A 24,446-nucleotide genomic window follows, 5' to 3' on the forward strand; every position below is an offset into this window, starting at 1 on the left:
TAATAGGAACATACATATGGATAACTACCTTAAATGTAAATGGATTAAATGCTCCCACCAAAATACATAGACTAGCTGAATGGTTACAAAAACAAGACCCACATATATGCTGTCTACAAGAGACCCACTTCAGACCTAGGGACACATACAGTTCAAAAGTGAGGGGATGGAGAAAGATATTCCATGCAAATGGAAATCAAAAGAAAGCTGGTTAGCAATTCTGATATCAGACAAAATAGACTTTCAAATAAAGACTATTACAAGAGACAAAGAAAGACACTCATAATGATCAAGGGATCAATCCAAGAAGAAGACATGACAATTGTAAATATTTATGCACCCAACATAGCAGCACCTCAATACATAAGGCAAATGCTAACAGCCATAAAAGGGGAAATCGACAGTAACACAATCATAGTAGGGGACTTTAACATCCTACTTTCACCAATGGACAGATCATCCAAAATGAAAATAAATAAGGGAACACAAGCTTTAAATGATACATTAAACAAGATGGACTTAATTGATATTTATAGGACATTCCATCCAAACACAACAGAACACACTTTCTTCTCAAGTGCTCATGGAACACTCTCCATGATAGATCATATCTTGGGTCACAAATCAAGCTTTGGTAAATTTAAGGTAATTGAAATTGTATCAAGTAACTTTTCCAACCACAACGCTAAGAGACTAGATATTAATTACAGGTAAAAATCTGGAAAAAATACAAACACATGGAGGATAAACAATACTCTACTAAATAACCAAAGATCACTGAAGAAATCCAAGAGGAAATAAAAAAATACCTAGAAACAAATGACAATGAAAACACGAAGACCCAAAACCTATGGGATGAAGCAAAAGCAGTTCTAAGACAGAAGTTTACAGCAGTACAATCCTACCTCAAGAAACCAGAAACATCTCAAATAAACAACCTAACCTTACACCTAAAGCAATTAGAGAAAGAAGAACAAAAAAACCGCAAAGTTAGCAGAGGGAAAGAAATCATAAATATCAGATTAGAAATAAATGAAAAAGAAATGAAGGAAACAATAGCAAAGATCAATAAAACCAAAAGCTGGTTCTTTGAGGAGACAAACAAAATTGATAAACCATTAGCCAGACTCATCAAGAAAAAAAGGGAGAAGACTCAAATCAATAGAATTAGAAATGAAAAAGGAGAAGTAACAACTGACACTGCAGAAATACAAAGGATCATGAGAGATTACTACAAGCAACTATATGCCAGAAAAATGGACAGCCTCAAAGAAATGGACACATTCTTAGAAAAGCACAACCTTCCAAGACTGAACCAGGAAGAAATAGAAAATATAAACAGACCAAACATGAGCACTGAAATTGAGACTGTGATTAAAAATCTTCCAAAAATCAAAAGCCCAGGACCAGATGGCTTCACAGGCAAATTCTATCAAACATTTAGAGAAGAGCTAACACCTATCCTTCTCAAACTCTTCCACAATATAGCAGAGGGAGGAACACTCCCAAACTCATTCTACAAGGCCACCATCACCCTGATACCAAAACCAGACAAAGATGTCACAAAGAAAGAAAAGTACAGGCCAATATCACTGATGAACATAGATACAAAAATCCTCAACAAAATATTAGCAAACAGAATCTAACTGCACAATAAAAGGATCATACAACATGGTCAAGTGGGTTTTATCCCAGGAATGCAAGGATTCCTCAATGTACGCAAATCAATCAATGTGATACACCATATTAACAAATTGAAGGAGAAAAACCATATGATCATCTCAATAGATGCAGAAAAAGCTTTTGACAAAACTCAACACCCATTTATGATAAAAACCCTCCAGAAATAGGCATAGAGGGAACTTACCTCAACATAATAAAGGCCATATATGACAAATCCACAGCCAACATCATTCTCAATGGTGAAAAACTGAAACCATTTCCACTAAGATCAGGAACAAGAGAAGGTGGTTCTCTCTCACCACTATTATTCAACATAGTTTTGGAAGTTTTAGCCACAGCAATCAGAGAAGAAAAAGAAATAAAAGGAATCCAAATTGGAAAAGAAGAAGTAAAGCTGTCACTGTTTGCAGATGACATGATACTATACACAGAGAATCCTAAAGATGCTACCAGAACGCTACTAGAGCTAATCAATGAATTTGGTAAAGTAGCAGGATACAAAATTAATGCACAGAAATCTCTTGCATTCTTGAGAGGGCAGACAGCAGAAGCAAGAAGAACTACCATCCTGCAGCCTGTGGAACAAAAACCACATTCACAGAAAGATAGACAAGATGAAAAGGCAGAGGGCTATGTACCAGATGAAGGAACAAGATAAAACCCCAGAAAAACAACTAAATGAAGTGGAGATAGGCAACCTTCCAGAAAAAGAATTCAGAATAATGATAGTGAAGATGATTCAGGGCCTCGGAAAAACAATGGAGGCAAAGATGGAGAAGATGCAAGAAATGTGTAACAAAGACCTAGAAGAATTAAAGAACAAACAAACAGAGATGAACAATACAATAACTGAAATGAAAACTACACTAGAAGGAACCAATAGCAGAATAACTGAGGCAGAAGAACGGATAAGTGACCTGGAAGACACTATGGTGGAATTCACTGCTGTGGAACAGAATAAAGAAAAAAGAATGAAAAGAAATGAAGACAGCCTAAGAGACCTCTGGGACAACATTAAACGCAACAACATTCGCATTATAGGGGTCCCAGAAGGAGAAGAGAGAGAGGAAGGACCAGAGAAAATATTTGAGGAGATTATACTCGAAAACTTCCCTAACATGGGAAAGGAAATAGCCACCCAAGTCCAGGAAACGCAGCGAGTCCCATACAGGATAAACCCAAGGAGAAACACGCTGAGACACATAGTAATCAAATTGGCAAAAATTAAAGACAAAGAAAAATTATTGAAAGCAGCAAGGGAAAAATGACAAATAACATACAAGGGAACTCCCATAAGGTTAACAGCTGATTTCTCAGCAGAAACTCTACAAGCCAGAAGGGAGGGGCATGATATACTTAAAGTGATGAAAGCGAAGAACCGGCCACCAAGATTACTGTACTCGGCAAGGATCTCATTCAGATTTGATGGAGAAATCAAAAGCTTTACAGACAAGCAAAAGCTAAGAGAATTCAGCACCACCAAACCAGCTCTACAACAAATGCTAAAGGAACTTCTCTAAGTGGGAAACACAAGAGAAGAAAAGGACCTACAAAAACAACCCAAAACAATTAAGAGAATGGTCATAGGAACATACATATCAATAATTGCCTTAAATGTGAATGGAGTAAATGCTCCAACCAAAAGACACAGGCTCACTGAGTGAATACAAAAACAAGACCCATATATATGCTGTTTACAAGAGACCCACTTCAGACCTAGGGACACATACAGACTGAAAGTGAGGGGATAGAAAAAGATATTCCATGCAAATGGAAATCAAAAGAAAGCTGGAGTAACAATACTCATAGCAGATAAAATACACTTTAAATAAAGAATGTTACAAGACACAAGGAAGGGCACTACATAATGATCAAAGGATCAATACAAGAAGAAGATACAACAATTATAAATATATATGCACCCAACATAGGGGCACCTCAATACATAAGGCAATGGTTAACAGCTGTAAAAGAGGAAATTGACAGTAACACAATAATAGTGGGGGACTTTAACACCCCACTTACACCAATGGGCAGATCATCCAAAATGAAAATAAATAAGGAAACAGAAGCTTTAAAGGACACAATGGACCAGATAGATTTAATTGATATTTATAGGACATTCCATCCCCAAACAGCAGATTACACTTTCTTCTCAAGTGCGCATGGAACATTCTCCAGGATAGATCACATCTTGGGTCACAAATCAAGCCTCAGTAAATTTAGGAGAATTGAAATCATATCAGGCATCTTTTCTGACCACAACACTATGAGATTAGAAATGAATTACAGGGAAAAAAATGTAAAAAACACAAACACATGGAGGCTAAACAATACATTACTAAATAACCAAGAGATCACTGAAGAAATCCAAGAGGAAATCAAAAAATACCTAGAGACAAATGGCAATGAATACACGATGATCCAAAACCTATGGAATGCAGCAAAAGCAGTTCTAAGAGGGAAGTTTATAACTATACAAGCCTACCTCAAGAAACAAGAAAAATCTCAAATAAACAATCTATCCTTACACCTAAAGGAACTAGAGAAAGAAGAACAAACAAAACCCAAAGTTAGCAGAAGGAAAGAAATAATAAAGATCAGAGCAGAAATAAATGAAATAGAAACAAAGAAAACAATAGCAAAGATCAATAAAACTAAAAGCTTGTTCTTTGAGAACATAAACAAAATTGATAAACCATTAGCCAGACTCACCAAGAAAAAGAGGGAGAAGACTCAAATCAATAAAATTAGAAATGAAAAAGGAGAGGTTACAACAGACACCTCAGAAATACAAAGCATCCTAAGAGACTACTACAAGCAACTCTATGCCAATAAAATGGACAACCTGGAAGAAATGGACAAATTGTCAGAAAGGTATAACCTTCCAAGACTGAACCAGGAAGAAATAGAAAATATGAACAAACCAGTCACAAGTAATGAAATTGAAACTGTGATTAAAGATCTTCCAACAAACAAAAGTCCAGGACCAGAAGGCTTCACAGGGGAATTCTATCAAACATTTAGAGAAGAGCTAACGCCCATCCTTCTCAAATTCTTCCAAAAAATTGCAGAGGAAGGAACACTCCCAAACTCATTCTATGAGGCCACCATCACCCTGATACCAAAACCAGACAAAGATACTACAAAAAAAGAAAAAATACAGAGCAATATCACTGATGAATATAGATGCAAAAATCCTTAACAAAATACTAGCAAACAGAATCCAACAACACATTAAAAGGATCACACACCATGATCAAGTGGGATTTATCCCAGGGATGCAAGGATTCTTCAATATATGCAAATCAATCAATGTGATACACCATATTAACAAATTGAAGAATAAAAACCATATGATCATCTCAATAGATGCAGAAAAATCTTTTGACAAAATTCAACACCCATTTATGATAAAAACTCTCTAGATAGTGGACACAGAGGGAACGTACCTCAACATAATAAAGGCCTTATATGACACACCCACAGCAAACATCATTCTCAATAGTGAAAAACTGAAAGCATTTCCACTAAGATCAGGAACAAGACAAGGACGTCCACTCTTACCACTATTATTCAACATAGTTTTGGAAGTCCTAGCCACGGCAATCAGAGAAGAAAAAGAAATAAAAGGAATTCAGATTGCAAAAGAAGCAAAACTGTCACTGTTTGCAGATGACATGATACTATACATAGAGAATGCTAAACATGCCACCAGAAAACTACTAGAGCTAATCAATGAATCTGGTAAAGTTGCAGGATACAAAATTAATGCACAGAAATCTCTTGCATTCCTATACACTAATGATGAAACATCTGAAAGAGAAATTAAGGAGACACTCCCATTTACCATTACAACAAAAAGAATAAAATACCTAGGTATAAACCTACCTAGGGAGAAAAAAGACCTGTATGCAGAAAACTATAAGACACTGATGAAAGAAATTAAAGATGATACCAACAGATGGAGAGATGATACCATGTTCTTGGATTGGAATAATCAATATTGTGAAAATGACTATACTACCCAAAGCAATCTACAGAGTCAATGCAATCCCTATCAAATTACCAATGGCATTTTTTATGGAACTAGAACAAAAAATCTTAAAATTTGTATGGGGGCACAAAAGGCCCGAAATAGCCAAAGCAGTCTTGAGGGAAAAAAAGGAGCTGGCGGAATCAGACTCCCTGACTTCAGACTATACTACAAAGCTACAGTAATCAAGACAATATGGTACTGGCACAAAAACGGAAATATAGATCAATGGAACAAGATAGAAAGCCCAGAGGCAAACCCACGCACCTATGGTCAACTAATCTATGACAAAGGAGGCAAGGATATACAATGGAGAAAAGACAGTCTCTTCAATAAGTGGTGCTGGGGAAACTGGACGGCTACATGTAAAAGAATGAAATTAGAGCACTCCCTAACACCATACACAAAAATAAACTCAAAATGGATTCGAGACCTAATGTAAGACCGGACACTATAAAACTCTTAGAGGAAAACATAGGAAGAACACTCTTTGACATAAATCACAGCAAGATCTTTTTTGATCCACCTCTTAGAGTAATGGAAATAAAAACAAAAATAAACAAATGGGACCTAATGAAACTTAAAAGCTTTTGCACAGCAATGGAAACCATAAACAAGACCAAAAGACAACCCTCAGAATGGGAGAAAATATTTGCAAATGAATCAATGGACAAAGGATTAATCTCCAAAATATATAAACAGCTCATGCAGCTCAATATTAAAGAAACAAACAACCCAATCTAAAAATGGGCAGGAGACCTAAATAGACATTTCTCCAAAGAAGGCATACAGATGCCCAAGAAGCACATGAAAAGCTGCTCAATATCATTATTTATTAGAGAAATGCAAATCAAAACTACAATGAGGTATCACCTCACACCAGTTAGAATGGGCATCATCAGAAAATCTACAAACAACAAATGCTGGAGAGGGTGTGGAGAAAAGGGAACCCTCTTGCACTGTTGGTGGGAATGTAAATTGATACAGCCACTATGGAGAACAGTATGGAGGTTCCTTAAAAAACTAAAAATAGAATTACCATATGATCCAGCAATCCCACTACTGTGCATATACCCAGAGAAAACCATAATTCAAAAAGACACATGCACACCAATGTTCACTGCAGCACTATTTACAATAGCCAGGTCATGGAAGCAACCTAAATGCCCATTGACAGACGAATGGATAAAGAATTTGTGGTACATATATACAATGGACTATTACTCAGCCACAAAAAGGAACGAAATTGAGTCATTTGTTGCGACGTGGATGGATCTAGAGACTGTCATACAGAGTGAAGTAAGTCAGAAAGAGCAAAAGATATATCGTATATTAATGCATGTATGTGGAACCTAGAAAAATGGTACAGATGAACTGGTTTGCAGGGCAGAATTTGAGACACAGATGTAGAGAACAAACGTATGGACACCAAGGGGGGAAAGCCGTGGCAGGGGTGGGGGGGGGTGGGGATGGTGGTGTGCCGAATTGAGTGATTGGGATTGACATGTATAGAGTGATGTGTATAAAATTGATGACTAATAAGGACCTGCTGTATAAAAAAAAAAAAAAAATCAAATTCAAAAATTAAAAAAAAAGCTAATACTAAAATTTCTTTGGGTTATTTGTATGGAAATATGTTAATATAAATGTTTCATTTTACATTACATGAAATTAATTACATTACATGACATTACATGAAATTCCTAAAAATCTTATATGTTCTGGTATAATGTTATAAGTCATTATTCTAGTTATTACTTTAAAATGTATATCTCAGAAATAACTAAATTTCCTTGCCAATTGCATTATTATGAACTTTCATCAAAACTTTAACCGTGGTCATTTTAAAGTCTTTTGTCATTTACAGACAGTTCTGGGTGTACTCCGATGCTTTTGCAAAAATGTTCCTATAAAAGGGTTTCATCTTCAAGGAATTCATGGAAAAGACTCTGACAAGTACAGGTTTCTGGTAACTGACTATACTGCTGAATTGAGTGAAAAAGCATTTTCAGAACTCTAATGGAAAACTGATGAATTCATAAAAGTGGTAACAAAAGATCAAGATAAAAAAATTAATTACATGGGACTGAGTGAACTGATGAGGATGATAATAATTTTTGTGACTTTCTGTTTGAATAAAAAAATAAAAAAGAAATCTCTTGCATTCTTATACACTAACAATGAAAAATCCGAAAGGGAAATCAAGGAAACAATACCATTTACCATTGCAAGAAAAAGAATAAAACACCTAGGAATAAACCTACCTAAGGAGACAAAAGACCTGTATGCATAAAATTATAAGACACTGATGAAAGAAATTAAAGATGATACAAACAGATGGAGAGATATACCACGTTCTTGGATTGGAAGAATCAACATTGTGAAAATGACTATACTCCCCAAGGCAATCTACATATTCAATGCAATCCCTATCAAACTACCAATGGCATTTTTCACAGAACTAGAACAAAAAATTTCACAATTTGTATGGAAACACAAAAGACCCCGAATAGACAAAGCAATCTTGAGAAAGGAAAACGGAGCTGGAGGAATCAGGCTCCCTGACTTTAGACTCTACTACAAAGCTACAGTAATCAAGACAGTATTGTACTGACACAAAAACAGAAATATAGGTCGATGGAACAGGATAGAAAGCCCAGAGATAAACCCACACACATATGGTCACCTTATCTTTGATAAAGGAAGCAAGAATATACAATGGAGAAAAGGCAGCCTCTTCAATAAGTGGTGTTGGCAAAACTGGACAGCTACATATAAAAGAATGAAATTGGAGCACTCTCTAACAGCATACACAAAAATAAGCTCAAAATGGATTAAAGACCTCAATGTAAGGGCAGACACTATAAAATTCTTAGAGGAAAACATAGGCAGAACACTCTATGACATAAATCACAGCAAGATCCTTTTGACCCACCTCCTAAAGAAATGGAAATTAAAAAAAATAAACAAATGGGATCTACTGAAACTTAAAAGCTTTTGCACAGCAAAGGAAACCATAAACAAGATGAAAAGACTACCTTCAGAATCGGAGAAAATATTTGCAAATGAAGCAACTGACAAAGGATTAATCTCCAAAATTTACAAGCAGCTCATGCAACTCAATATCAAAAAAACCCAAACAAAACCCAATCCAAAAATGGGCAGAAGTCCTAAATAGGCATTTCTCCAAAGAAGATATACAGATTGCCAACAAAGATGTGAAAGGATGCTCAACATCACTAATCATTAGAGCAATGCAAATCAAAACTACAGTGAGGTATCACCTCACACCAGTCAGAATGGCCATCATCAAAACTTCTACAAACAATTAATGCTGGAGAGGGTGTGGCGGAAAGGTAACCCTCTTCCACTGTTGGTGGGAATGTAAATTGATACAGCCACTATGGAGAACAGTATGGAGGTTCCTTAAAAAACTAAAAATAGAACTACTATACTACCCAGCATCCCACTACTGGGCGTATACCCTGAGAAAACCTTAATTCAAAAAGAGTCATGTACCACAATGTTCATTGCAGCTCTATTTACAGTAGCCAGGACATGGAAGCAACCTAAGTATCCATTGACAGATGAATGGATAAAGAAGATGTGGCACATATATACAGTGGAATATTACTCAGCCATAAAAAGAAACGAAATTGAGTTATTTGTAGTGAGGTGGATGGACATAGAGTCTGTCATACGGAGTGAAGTAAGTCAGAAAGAAAAAAAACAAATACCGTGGGCTTCCCTGGTGGTGCAGTGGTTGAGAATCTGCCTGCCAATGCAGGGCACACGGGTTTGAGCCCTGGTCTGGGACAATCCCACATGCCGTGGAGCAACTGGGCCCGTGAGCCACAATTACTGAGCCTGCGTGTCTGGAGCCTGTGCTCTGCAACAAAAAAGGCCGCGGTAGTGAGAGGCCTAAGCACCGCGATGAAGAGTGGCCCACACTTGCCGCAACTGGAGAAAGCCCTCGCACAGAAGCGAGGACCCAACACAGCCAAAAATTAAAACAAACAAACAAACGAAAAAAAAACAAAAAAAAACAAATACCGTATGTCAACACATATATATGGAATCTAAAAAAAAAAAAGGCTATGAAGAACCTAGGGGCAGGACAGGAATAAAGATGCAGAAGTAGAGAATGCACTTGAGGACACGGGGATGGGGAAGGGTAAGCTGGGACGAAGTGAGAGAGTGGCATGGACTTATATGTACTACCAAATGTAAAACAGATAGCTAGTGGGACGCAGCTGCATAGCACAGGGAGATCACCTCGGTGCTTTGTGACCACCTAGAGGGGTGGGATAGGGAGGGTTGGAGGGAGACGCAAGAGGATGGAGATAGGGGGATATATGTATATGTATAGCTGAGTCACTTTGTTATAAAGCAGAAACTAACACACCATTGTAAAGCAATTATACTCCACTAAAGACGTTAAAAAAAAAAGTCAAGAAACATTGCTGGAGAACCTGTGGAGAAAAGGGAGCCCTCCTGCACTGTTGGTGGGAATGTAAATTGGTGCAGCCACTATGGAGAATAGTATGGAAGTTCCTCAAAAAAGTAAAAATAGAGTTACCATATGATCCTGCAATTCCACTCTTGGGCAAACTCTAGTTCAAAAAGATATATGCCCCCCAATGTTTATAGCAGCAATATTTACAATAGCCAAGACATGGCAGCAACCTAAATGTCATCATTAGATGAATGGATAAAGAAGATGTGGTATATATATACAATGGACTATTACTCAGCCATAAAAAAGAATGAAATAATGCCATTTGCAGCAACATGGATGGACTTAGAGATTGCCATACTGAGTGAAGTAAGTCAGACAGAGAAAGGCAAATATCATATGATATCACTTATATGTGGAATCTAAAAAAAAAATGTTACAAATGAACTTATTTATAAAACAGAAATAGGGCTTCCCTGGTGGCACAGTGGTTGAGAATCTGCCTGCTAATGCAGGGGACACGGGTTCGAGCCCTGGTCTGGGAAGACCCCACATGCCACAGAGCGACTGGGCCCGTGAGCCACAACTGCTGAGCCTGTGCGTCTGGAGCCTGTGCTCCACAACGAGAGACCGCGATACTGAGAGGCCCGTGCACCGTGATGAAGAGTGGCCCCCACTTGCCGCAACTAGAGAAAGCCCTAGCACAGAAACGAAGACAATCAATCAATAAAATAAATAAATCTTTAAAAAAAACAAACAAAAAAACAAACAAAAACACCAAAAACAAACAAACAAAAAAACAGAAATAGACTCACAGACATAGAAAACAAACTTATGGTTACCAAGGGGGCTAGCAGGTGGGGTGAGATAAATTTGGAGTTTGGGATTTACATGTATACCCTACTATATATAAAATAGATAACCAGCAAGGGCCTACTGTATAGCACAGGGAACTATACTCAATATCTTGTAATAACCTACAATGGAAAAGAATCTGATAATGAATATATATATATATGTACGTATATAAAACTGAATCACTTTGCTATACACATTGTAACTATACTATTGTAACTAAACTTCTATTTAAAAAAGTATTTGCAAATATATTTGCACAAAGATTTCTATTGTAGAATTTTTATAATAGCTAAAAACTGGAGACAACCTAGTTGACTTGCTAATAAAACACGAAAGATATCCAAGATATATCAAGTAAAAAATGCAAGTTGCATAACTATATGTGTAATATGATTGTACTTGTAAAAAATTCTATGCCTTTGTTTATAATATATTTTAATATTTCTAGAAAAATATACCTGAAAGTACCCTTTTGCTCCATTTGATTTTTTATCGTGAAAGTTTATGTATTCTTCCAGAATAATAAATTATTAAAAAGTTGTGTTAAACCTGGCCACAAAGGATGAGAGATATTATAATGTATATTTACATTGAGTTGGATAGACTCATTTTTCAACCTGGCTCTACCATTGCTAGCTGTGTCTCTAAGCTAGTTACTTCACCTCTCTAAGTTTCAGTTTCCTCTCCTGCAAACTGAGGATAAAAATGATCTCATTTTTAACCTCAGTGGTTTATCTTAAAGATTAAATGAGATATTGCATGTCAAGTACTAAGCACAGGGCCTGGCACATACAAGGGCTCAGTAAGTATTGATGGTGGTGATGATGATGATGGTAGTGACAATGATAGTAAGTATTCCTTTTTCTTGCAGTTCTCCATGATCTGTGTCCTAGTTCTAGGACTCAGACACAATCATCTAGCAAGAAGTCCTTTAGGTGTGATAGCACCAGCATAAATAATAGGCATTTGCACCAGGGATCATAGAAACAAAGGAATGAGGATGTGTATAAAATCACGCATACAGAGTGCGAGGGGTATGATGTGCTGGTCCACTGTGTTGTGAAGAGGGAGGGAGTGGCACTTGGTCAGAAGTACATGCCTGTGTGGTGGATCTAAGAGGTGAGTGTGTAAACCATGCGGTAAGAGTCCCTGTGAACCTTAGAGGAAAATTGGCTGAGGCAGGTGCTGCCTGCTACTGGGGGAAGAAGAATGGACTGGTTGAATGGAAAAAATCAAATCTGCAATCAAGTTGCCTGCTAGATGCCAAAGAGATGGCTGCCCCAGCCACCTTGATGGGATGTTGGCTCCCGGGCTGGTATGCCTAAATCAACCTGCTCATGTGATTTTGTCTGTATTTCTTATGATACTCAGGGACCCAGCCAAGGGAGACTAAGAGTATCAGCCTGTATTTTGCTTTATGTACTTCAGAAAGCATTTGCATGCTATTTCATGGTCTCGTGTTTCTCTGGGTTGTATCCTAGGAGCAGGGACTCCCAGCTTCTCCTTTAGCATGTCTCCTTCCAGGAACCTTTGAGTCTGACATACGCCATGTTCCCTGTGCACCAAAATAATAGAATTCTAGGGTTGAGGATGACCCTGGTATTCATCTAGTTCAATTTTCTCACTTTATGAATGAGGAAATTGAGGTCAATATAGGGAAATATGCTTGGCCAAGTTCACAGAGCTAGTATCTTCAGAACCAAGACTAGAACATCCATCTCAACAGCCCTTAGCATACTTTTGCTCTACCATAAGTTTGACCTGTAGGGGATCATCACAAAGCAGATTCAGAGATGACAAGAAGCAGTTTTCCTTTGGTTTTTATACCCAATGGCAAGATGTCAGACAGCTTAGAGAATGAAAGAATTTGATTAATGGGTGACCATTTTCATTCCATGTCATCCTGCTTTCACCTCTGTGTCCCCACTACTTTAAGAATCACTTTGTAAACTATCTTGGATTGGTTGTGATGGTATATCCTTAAAGGCTATGTACCTAGCTAATATTAATATAGAATTTTTAATATGGAAATGTGAGGCATGTTTATATCCCTGGCAGTGAAAGAAGCTCAAGAGTAGAAGTTTGTTGGAAGTCAAAGAGAGAAAAACCAGGACAAAGAATGGCCCAACCTTTTTTGGGGCAATGAAACCTATACTTAGAATTCGTTATTTTCCCTTTTTTTATCATAATTGCAGATCAAAATATAGTCAATGTTCTAAAAACCTTCTTTGCATTTTTAGTGAGGAGTTTTGATCACATTCAAGAAGACTTCTTGAACTGTGCTGCTGAGAGGGTCCAGGTTTCTGAAACCGCAGCCACAGGAAGGATCCCAGACTTTCAACTGGAGATTCTACGTGCAGGAAATATGCTGGGGGGTCACACCAGCAAACAGGAGTGCTGGAGCTCCATTTCTGCTGCCGGGGAGAGAAGACGGTCAGTCCCTGGTTGTGCTGCCTGCGGGCAGGACCAACTCACCTATGACACTGAGTAACATCACCTCACTATGCTGGACCCCCAGGCCATTGTCAGCCTTACAGGAGTAGTTTCCAGAATGTTTCGTGGTCAGAGAGAGGTTGAAGGATGCTCCTCCTCCCAAGGGAGCTGAGCTGCTCCCCACGGCGACATCCTCATGATAAAACTGGTACAGGATCGGGGGAGAGCCTCTCTGGGCCTCACAGTGAAGCTCTACCATGTCCCCCACCACAGCCTGGGCCCTGGAAGCCCTGAGGGTGAGGACAGGATGAGACACTGGAACTGAAGGAAGAAAGATAGTTAACCATTAGTTCATGCCGTTTAAATATGTTCCTCCATAGAAAAGACATTTCAAACAGGAAAATGTTTTTCTGTTTTTAATGACCTTGTGACATCACTCAGAGCTCAGCTATAATCTCTTCAGATCTGAAGAAACAAACCATTTGTGTAGTGTTATATACAGTCTGGAATACTTCGATATACAATCTCAAAATTGTTTGGAGAATCTGAAAACAGAGATTAAATTGAAACCCAAGTGTCTGAGAAGTCAAAAGACAATTGGAGAAAAGGAGAAATCAGTTCAATAGAAAATGAGAAACAGGGGAGACTGCTGCTTACATAGCCAGGGATGTAACTGAGCCTTGGCCGCATCAAAAATAAGACCCCAAAGAGAATAAATATTGATCAAGTTATTGGCTCATTTTCATATTTATTCATTCATCAAAAATTAATTGAGCAGTTTAAAAGTCTCAGGAACTACACAATATGCTGGAGATTCAATAGTGAGAAAGACACAGTCCCTGCTCTCATGAAGCCTGCAATCTAGATGAGAGGATAGAGTAATTAAATAGAAATACAAATACATAATTAAAACATTGATAATTGATACAAAGTAAAGAATAGGATGCTATGAAATGTATAATAATGGTACCTGATCTAGTATGGGTTAGTCAGGTAATGCTGCCTCACAAAGTGACATCTGAATTAACCAAGTGAGGAAGGGAATGAAGACTGCACAGGCAGGCAAACAGTGTGTGCAAAGGCCCTGAGCTGGGAAGAAGGTGGGAGCATTTGAGCTGTTGAAACGAGGTGACAGCAGCACTAAGAGAAGGGTTTGAAGAGTGCCGTGAAATAGGAGGCTGGAGAGCTAGGCAGAGCTTCACAAGCCATGGTACGGATTTTGATCCTTCTTCACAGAGCAATGGGAAACCTGTAAGTGTCTCTATACAGGGGCATGAGATGATCAAACCTGTCTTTTTTAAAGACAATTTTGATCTCAGTGTGCAAAATGGATTGTAATGGGACAGAAATGGAATGGAGAGGTTATTAGGGGTGGAGTGGTGGCATTGCAGTAATTGAAATGGTGGTAGATTTGACTATGATAGTGGCAGTAAAGATAGAAAGAAAAGATCCAAGGAATATTTTGGAAATAAAATCAATAGGAGTCAATGACTAACTGGCTATGGAGACCAAGGGAGAGAAATGGCAAGGAAGCCTCCTGGGTTTTTGCCTTGTATATCTGGATGAATGGATGTGTCTTTCACAGAGCTAGGGACACTTGGAGGAGGACCAGATCTGGGGGGATTTCCATGAGTTCAGTTTTAGAGATGTTCAAGTTCATGAGCCTTTAAGAGATATGGCATAAGCAGGTGCTCAGGTAGGAGGTCTCTTTTGGAGATAAAAGTTTAAGAATCATTTATAGATGACACCCCCAGGATCATTCAGAGAAAGAACATATATAAGAGAAGAGGGTACATGCAGGACAAAGCTCTGGGACACACCAATGCTTTTATAGTTTGTCTATAGAAGGAGGAGCTAGTAAAGGGAACTGAGAAGGAGTGGCAGAGAAAGGAGATCCAGGAGAAGGTGAAGTCATTGAAGCCAAGGAAGGGAGGGTTTCAAGAAGAAAGAAAATGTAAACAGTATGTACTATTTCTGAGAGATCAAGTAAGGTGAGGATTGGAAAATGGCCACTGGATTTAAAGCCATGGAGGTCATTGGTGACCTTTGTGAGAATCATTTTTTGTATAGAGGTCAGAAGAAACCAAGTGTTAAATCCTAGTGGGTAAGGAGGAAATGGAGACAATCTGTGCAACTGACTCTTTCTCGGAAGTTTAGCCATAATAGAGCAGTGGCTGGAGATGTAAGTGGGACCAAGTTAGGGTTTTTTCTTAGACATGGGACAGACATAGCATGTTAAATGTCAATGGGAAGGATCCTATAAAGCAGGAGAGAAAGTTGTTCAAAGTGTCTGAGAATGCAAGAAAGGATGGACTCTAGAGGTGAGATGGAGATTTTCACCTTTCATAGGAAGCAGTCTTCTATACCTTAGGAAGAGGAGGGATGAGTTACTGGATGGATACAGAGACAAACACTCAGATGGTGGTGGGAGTCGAGGGTGTGATTGTCTGGGAGGAAGTAAAGGTGTTAATGAACTGGGGGTTCTGCTGAGGTCTGAGAACAATAATGATTGGAGGATTTTATTTTTTTTAATTCCTGTATTTTAAAATTTTTTTTAAACATCTTTATTGGAGTATAATTGCTTTACAATGGTGTGTTAGTTTCTGCTTTTATAACAAAGTGAATCAGCTGTGCATATACATATATCCCCATATCTCCTCCCTCTTGCGTCTCCCTCTCTCCCTCCCTATCCCACCCCTCTAGGTGGTCACAAAGCACCGAGCTGATCTCCTTGTGCTATGCGGCTGCTTCCCACTAGCTATCTATTTTACGTTTGGTAGTGTATATATGTCCATGCCACTCTGTCACTTTGTCCCAGCTTACCCTGCCCAATCCCTGTGTCCTCAAGTCCTTTCTCTACATCTGCGTCTTTATTCCTGTCCTGCCCCTAGTGATTGGAGGATTTGAAGAAACAAGTAGAGGGATAGGAGGTTGTGGTCAGGTGATTGGAGTAGTGTATGTACGGGGCAGTGGGTGGCGGAAAGAATGACAAGACGTGGTGTTGAGTGGGTCATCCATGTGGACGAGTTATGGAATGATGGCAGAGTGTAGGGTAGAGAGGAAGACTATGAGTGAGGTGCCAAGCCTGCACTGAAAGTGGGCATGACTAGGTTAGCCCATGACAGGCCAGGTAGGAGAGAGAGTGCTATAGCTGAATGAGAGGTAAGTTGTCAGGAGAATGATGTTGAAAGGTCTTTTAGCAGGAGTTCTGGCTGGAGATCTGAGATGCTCTGGGACAGGGGCAGGAGAAGCTAGAGAGAAATTCATGAGCCAGTGAAAGGATGAGTTGGCCTTTTTATTGATTGACTGACAAAGGAAACTCCAACTAAATCTCTTCTGAGGTGAGACATGCTGAACTTTACAATTTCCTTTCTTGCTGATCATTGTTGGCCAGGATGCAATTTGTGTTTTAAAAGCCTTTATTCCTATGTTAGGAAACTTTTGGTCACAATGTCTTGCACTACTGCTACCAGGAGAGGCAAAGCAAGCAAAAGGAAGGTGAAAGTTCCTGAAAATGTAGAATACAGAACTCTCAGTTGGAGGCTGTGTAGCAATGATGTAAATGACCCTGGGGTACCTACAATCTCGGCTACAGGGGAAGGTGGGGGAGATGGTCTGTCCCTGGCTGTGCTGTAGTTGGGTCCACTTACCTCTGACACTGAGTGACACTGTGTTACTGCGTTGGGCCCCCTGGCCATTGTTGGCCTCACAGAAGTAGTTCCCAGAATGCTCTGCCGTCAGAAGGAGGTTGAAGGAAGCTCCCCTTCCAGAGGGGCTTGAGCTGCTCCCCAGGCTGACATCCTCATGATAAAACTGGTACAGGATCGGGGCAGAGCCTCTCCAGGCCTCACAGTGAAGCTCCATCACGTCCCCCACCACAGCCTGGGCCCCGGGAGCCCTGAGGGTGAGGACAGGGCGAGATACTGGAACTGAGAGCAAAAATGAGTTAGTTGATACCAGGATCTTTTCCCATTTCCTCTATTTTTATTTTTCAGAGGTTACCTCTGTTGATTATTTGGTGACACTTTCGAGATCTTTTATATGTGTAAGAACTCTTATTCTTATCAACACATAAACAAATGCATAAAAACCCCACATACATGCATGGGATCACAATATACATACTGGTCTACAACCTGATTTTTCCCCTTAGCAAAATATCATGAGCATCATTCTATGTTATTACCTAAAGATCTATCTGAGTCACTTAAAAAATCAGCTTTATTGAGGTATAATTTACATGCATAAAATGCAACTCCTCTAAATTTAAAATTTGATAATTTAGGGTAAATATTGCTTGATTATTTTTAACAACAGCAAAGTATTCCATGGTATGAATTTACTGTAATACACCTAAGCAATTCCCCATTATGGAACTTTAGGTTGTTATTGTTTTCTAATTTTGAATAAGGCTGCATTACACAATTCTGTATATATATCATTGTATTTTGTCAATGCATTTCTTAGGATAAATTCTTCGAAGTGGGATTTCTGGGATTGGGATATGGGCATTTCAAATAATGATATATAATGTTAAATTTTTCTTCAAAAAGTTTCAACCAATTTACACTTGCACTAATGGTATGTAAGAGTTTCCTTTCCCCACCCTCTGATCAATTATAGTCATATAAATGCACAGGCTTATTTTTCTTATCATTTCTCTTTTCCTAGTTTTAAACTCTACAGTTGTTCCATCTGAAGAATTGACTTATTCTATCCTATGGGACCTTACAGTTTATTATTTGATTTTTTATGGACTGTTAGTGAGCTGTAATTCGTTAATGACGAGTTGTTCTCTATAAAGTATCCAGAAATTATTTACAAAATGAAAACTTTGAAATCTGTCATTAATTTTTCTAAATTATTAAGTCAATTTTTATCCTCCATTATGAAATAATAATAATCATAAGAAAATTGGTTTTTTAATTTCCTCTTCTCCCTCTGAATGATTTTCCTTTGTTACATATATTTTTTACTTTTTCAGCATTTAGAATAGTTGCTTTCTATTCTGTAACCATAACTCTCATATTGCTTAGCCTTTGTTTTTATGTCTGAATCAGTGGTTTTCAACCATATCTGTACAATATTTTCAACTGAGGTTGTGTTAAAAAATGTGGATTCTGAGACCTCATCTGAGAGATTCTGAACTTAATTGATCTGGAGAGAGCTTAGTAAAAAGTCTCTTTTCAAAATTCCTAGGTGATTCTAATATGCAGCCAAGGCTGAGAACTACCGATCTGAATAGATTCAGTATTCACTTTTCATATCATAGTTTCCTCATTTTGAGTCTTTTATATTGATTCATACCTTGGCTGGCTAGAGTTTGTCATCAAGTAATTTTTCAAGAAGCGTTAATGGGTACTAAGTTCCCTGAATTCTTGCATGTTTGAAAATGTTTTTCTGATTTGATATAAAATTCTCAGTTCTCATTTCTCCTCTGAAAGTCCAAGTCTGAATACCATTCCTCTCTCTTTTAGTATTGACTTCTGTGTAAAGACTAAGACCAACTGCATATTTTTTCTTTCTGAGATGACTGCTTTTTTTTGCCATGATCACACACACACACAGGTGCGCACGTGCACACACACACACACACACACACACGTATATTTTTAGCCTTGAAAGTCAATAACCTCATCAGGATATGTCTTTTGATCTACATATTCAAGTTTTCTTCACTTCAGGAAACTTTTTATTATGTCTTTGAGTTTTGTTTCTCTCTTTAGACAGTTAATTATCCACACTTGTGGTCTTCGTTGTCTGATCGCCATACTTTACTTTCTTTTTCTTTTTGCCTTTTCTGTGTCTTTCTACTTTGCGTTCTGTATTATTTTCTCAAACCAACTCTCCATTCCATTAACAGATTTCGGAAGTATGCATTCTCTTCTTACTGCTTCAAATTTGGATTTTATTTCTAACATAGGTTTGGTTTTTCTCCTGAGCTCTGTTATATATATGTATATATATTTTTTCTTTTCTGTTATCTTATCATCTCTTTTTTTTTTAACATCTTTATTGGAGTATAATTGCTTTACAATGGTGTGTTAGTTTCTGCTTTATAACAAAGTGAATCAGCTATACATATAAGATTCTCATATTGGACTTGTTTTCTTTATGGCTTTTACTTCAATGAATAAAGTTATATTCCGAGTTTTGTATTTGCTTGAGAAAGCTGTGTGTGTGTATGAGGGGCGGGTAGTGTTTTAATGACCCAGGGCTGTTGATAGATTCAAAATTGGTATATCTTATTAGCTCACATTCCCACGAAATTTCTGTGTCTCCTCTTTGCGGTATATTCCCTTGAGAGAAAAAAAAAACAAACCCCAGATTATTCTGCCAGAAAGTCTGCATGGCTCACAGTGAAGCTTCTCAACTTGTTTGCTAATTTAAGGCTAATTTACTTCTGTTCAGTTGATATAAACAGTTGCAAAGATCAATGTTCTCTCCCTGCTCTTTTTTTCCTCATCTCATCTCAAAGACCTTTTTGTTCATGAAATTACAAATGCTGACTGAAGACCTACTCTATGCCAGACACCAAGTAGGCACAGGGATGAGGTGCAGACCAAAACTGATAAGGTTCCATTCTCATGAAGCTTATACTCTGGCATTGAGGAAGACAGACACGAGACGGGAAATAAAGGGGTTTCAGATATTGCTAAATTTGAGAAGAAAATACAGCATCATAATGAGAAAGAGGATGTCTTAGGGCTTGGGGCTTTCCTAGGTAGATTGGCTTCAGGCTTTGGAGTCTGGGTCTCAGATCATTTACATTTTTAAAATAATCTCTTTACTCAACAATTTATATTGGGGTAATGTCTTCCTTTGGCTATGTTTTATTTCTATGATCTGAAACAAGAGCTATCGAGGAGCAAGAGGTCTTTCAGATCCATATGTTCCAAGATAGGACCATAGTAATAAGAACTCCAAATGGACTCACGGGTTCCTAAGACCACAGACTATAACAGAAACTTGCCTAATTTACAAATTCTGACCAGACCACACTTGCAGTTACAATCACACTCTGACCAGTTCCTGCTCCCAAAGCCCTAAAAGTGCCTCCCCTAACTCCCCGCTGTGAGAGATGATGAGACTCTGTCAAACTGATGCTCTCCCTTGTTTTGCCAGCTAAACGAGCCCAGCTCTGGGGCACCCACAGGTTTCCCTGGTTGTCTTGTCTGGGGCTTTGACGAGTGTCGCTCAGCCTCTCCCTCACTTTGTTTCTTCCAGAGCTTCATGGATTCATGGCCTCTGGGTTCCTATTCCAACTCAAATCACAGAATTCTTGGGCTTTAAGGGACATGAAATACTGTCTTATCTAACTTTCAATAGAAGGTGAAAAGCAAGACAAAGAAAATTTAAAAGTTTTGCCCAAATTATGAGCTAGCTATTTTCATACCCAGGGCTAGAATTCAGGTTTTCTGACCCACGCTGACATCAGACAACCCGAGCAAGATGTTTTTCATGTACACTGGCTCTTTCTAGGAAACCTCAGAGGTCTTTCTGTGCATATCATTCCTAGAAAAAGTATTTCCTTAAACGTAGTTCATTACATGTCATGTTGTCCCAAGTGACCCTGCTCTCTTGGCCATCATTTGTTGAATTAGAGGTGAGCAGTTGGTTTAAGAACATTCTATGTATAGACTTGCCAGTGGCCTATGAGGTGTCTTAGAGCTAGGCTGCTTGACTAGTTGGAAGCACCGCTTTGGCAATTGGGGCAGACGCTGAAATACAGAGCAGGACGTCATACCCAGAAGTCCAAGGCAGTCAATGCTGAAATTAACAGAAGTTTTGAGTAAAGATAAGTTATAAGATAGAGTCATAAGAATGAGGGTGGAAAGCACTTAGGAGCAGTAAGAACAATGGGGCAGAAGGACATAGAAAGGAAATAGCTGATGGGCCTAGGAGTAGAGAATAATGAAAGCTTCTAGCTCATCAAACATCAGCATAATCTGTTTTTGAGAAATAAGTTGAATTCTGAGAGATCTCTCAGTTCTTATTCCATGAGTCTGAATATAATGTCTTTCCTGTTTTTTGTTTTTTGTTTTTTTTGTTTTTTTACTCCCTGGATATCCTTAACAAACCCTCACCCACTGGAGACATGGGGTTTTTTTTCTTCTGATCTAAAATGATCTGATACACCAGATTCAAGAGTTTTCTATTTATATTTCTCTTCTCTGAAAAGAAAACTGAACTTTTACTCTCTACTAAACAAAGATTCCAAGTGTAAACAGAAGCAATTTTGCTCCTAAAATGACACTTTTTCATGGTTCCATGGGCAACCATGAGCTGTACACCTATGGTTCGTATACCTTTATAAATATATGTCATACTGCAACAAAAATTTTAAAAACATAATACAATGAAATGACATTTATTTTACTGGGTTAAGTCAAAGGATCACGGAAACCCCAGTAAACAAATGAGCTGGTTTCCAGGAAGACATTTCCTCCCTTCCCTTCACCTTCAGCCCTCTTTAAACCTACTGGAAGAGCTTGAACTTCTTGAGAACCCTTTGGAGAAAGTAAGGTCTTGCCCACTATATGCCCATATGACTGTGCTTGTAGCTAAATTAATATGTAGGTGTTATTGAGGAAATATGAGATGCTTCTGGGCATGGAGTTAAGAGAAATTGGCTTGGAGACTGAACATACAGGGCCTGAGAAGATAATTTGAGAAAACAAATTCATTTGCTAAAAGCTGGGAAAGGTGCTGAGCTATCATAGGGGTCTGGCTGAGCCAGGGTAGATGAGGATTAAGGCCCACAGATAGCTGGTTCTATGAGAAGGGAGCCAAGACGGGCATGAGGTTGATTGGGGTAGGAAACTGGAAGATCCAGGCAGACCTCTGAAGGGGTTGGTGCGAGAGGATCTGGGTCAGGGATGGGTCACTGGCAGGAATCCAGGGCTTACCGGTGACAGAGAGTCTCAGGGTCTCACTGCTCTGGGGGCCAAGGCCATTGTCAGCTGTGCAGTAGTAGTTCCCAGAATGCTCTGCAGTCAGAGAGAATCTATAGGACGTTGTTCTCCATAAAGTAGTTTCTATCTTCATGAGCAGCACACCTTCACGAAAAAACTGATACCAGATGGGCAGAGAACCTCTCTGAGCTTCACAGTCAAAGCTCACCTCATCTCCCACAAGAGTCCGGGTCCCAGGAGGGTTGAGGGTGAGGACAGGTTGAGACACGGGGACTGAGGGAAAGAAACACTTAGTCAACAGGTGCATCTGCCACTTCCTGGAGCTTTCAATCAGTGGCTAGTGAGTCTCAAGTCCACTGGCCCTCAGGGCAGCCCAGTGCCTCCCAGGCTTTTCTCCCCAGCTCTCTCCTGTTCTCCATGCTGGTCTTCTCCTTTCCCATCAGACCTGGCCCTTCTCCTCTCCTGTCTCCCTTTGTTAGGTGACCTCATTCCTGTTTTCCAGAGGAAATGATGTTCTTGGGGAAGAAGTCCCTTATCTTGCTTCCACCAGACTGACAGATTTACCTTGTCCCTTTCCTTTGCCATATGACCGTGGAAGATCTGTTCCCTCACCTGCCAAGCCTCTCTGAGTCTTGTTATCTGTCCCTGCTCTATACTTCTCCCTTTGCTGGGATTGGCCTCAGGCCTCTGCCCTTAGCCCATTTCTGTTCCAGATTCACATACTCTTCCAGGACCCTCTCCTCTGTTCCTACACTCTCCCTGCATCCAGCCTGACCCTCTCTATTTACAGGTGAGAAAACTGAGTCAGGAAAAGGTTAGGAGATCGACCTGTGGTCCCTCAGCAGGCTGTTTTCAGGGCCAGATAGGACCTGAGTCTGTCTCCTTACTCATGGTCTAATGCTGAATCATATCATCTCCTTGAAAGTGGAACTGGAGTTTGCCACCAATGAAGGGAACAGCACAGGGCTCTACAGAAGCTATTTTCCTCTCACTACCACAACTACCTTAATAGCTTTCAGGGTAAGATGGCATCAGATACTGGTAAAGTAGGTGGTGTAGTTTGGGGTGGTGTAGTATGGTGTAGTAACCATAGTTACATGGTTGGAGTAACTGTGATGTTGCTACCTGTCTGTATCCTACATGGATTTGCACATTGGTTATTGCCAATAATTAATTGCTGATTGGAACAACAGATATCTCCACAACTCTGGGATAGAGAAATGATTTTAGAACTATTAAGATTGATTGGAAACTCAAGCATCTGGGGATTTGAAGGATAAAGAAAGAAAAGAGAAAAACAGTGAATTCTGTAGATGCCAGGGACCAAAGAGGGGGAGAGAGAGAGATGCTGAAGACATATTAAGGGGTGTGATGGTATCTGAACTTGTCAAAGGATGAGGCCCACAAGATAGAGACAGTTGTTCAAAGACCTGGGAGCCAATGGGGATATTAGAATGGTGTTATTGACTAAACTGTGTCCCTGCTAAATACATATGTTGAAGCCCTAATCTCCAATATGACTGTATTTGGAGATAAGGCCTTTTAGGAAATAAATGTCAAATGAGGTCATAAGGGTGGGGCCCTAATCAGATGGGACTGGTGTCCTTATAGAAGAGGAAGAGAGAAGCCTCTGTCTCTCCCAGGGCACAGAGGAAAGGTCATGTGAGGACACAGAGAAGGTGGCCTACTACAAGCCAGAAAGAGAGCCCTGATTAAATACCAATCTTACTGGCACCTGATCTTGGACTTTTAACCTCCAGAACTGTGAGAAAATAAATTTCTGTTGTTAAACCACCCAGTCTGTGGTATTATGTTATGGCAGCCTGAGCAGACTAATATAGATGAATTGGGGAAGAAGCAGGAAGTAGGTAAGGGAGTAGAGATTTGTTGGGATTCAGTAAGAGGAAGATTAGACCCAGGAATCGCTGGACTATTTTCTTTTTTTGATTGACAGAAAAATCAAAGACTGAGTATCATCTAAACCAAATAATGGTGAACTCTGACAGAATCTGGACCCTGAAAAGTTTTCACAGCTATGTTAGGAGAGTTTTGGTCAGACTGTGTA

At 39.1% G+C, this 24,446-nt stretch overlaps 1 protein-coding gene across 1 annotated transcript in view; it reads right to left on the minus strand.

Annotated features, from left to right (window-relative positions):
* FCRL5 (Fc receptor like 5) overlaps positions 1 to 24,446 on the minus strand; it is a 47,194-nt gene that overhangs the window by 9,361 nt on the left and 13,387 nt on the right. Inside the window, exons 7-10 of the mRNA XM_068537590.1 lie at positions 22,376 to 22,654; positions 21,214 to 21,236; positions 17,117 to 17,444; positions 13,509 to 13,787 (exon numbers count right to left, since the gene is read on the minus strand). Coding sequence (XP_068393691.1) covers positions 13,509 to 13,787; positions 17,117 to 17,444; positions 21,214 to 21,236; positions 22,376 to 22,654 — 909 coding nt within the window. The remainder of the gene's footprint in view (positions 1 to 13,508; positions 13,788 to 17,116; positions 17,445 to 21,213; positions 21,237 to 22,375; positions 22,655 to 24,446) is intronic.

This window comes from Eschrichtius robustus, chromosome 3, assembly GCF_028021215.1.
Source record: "Eschrichtius robustus isolate mEscRob2 chromosome 3, mEscRob2.pri, whole genome shotgun sequence".
NCBI lineage: Eukaryota > Metazoa > Chordata > Mammalia > Artiodactyla > Eschrichtiidae > Eschrichtius > Eschrichtius robustus.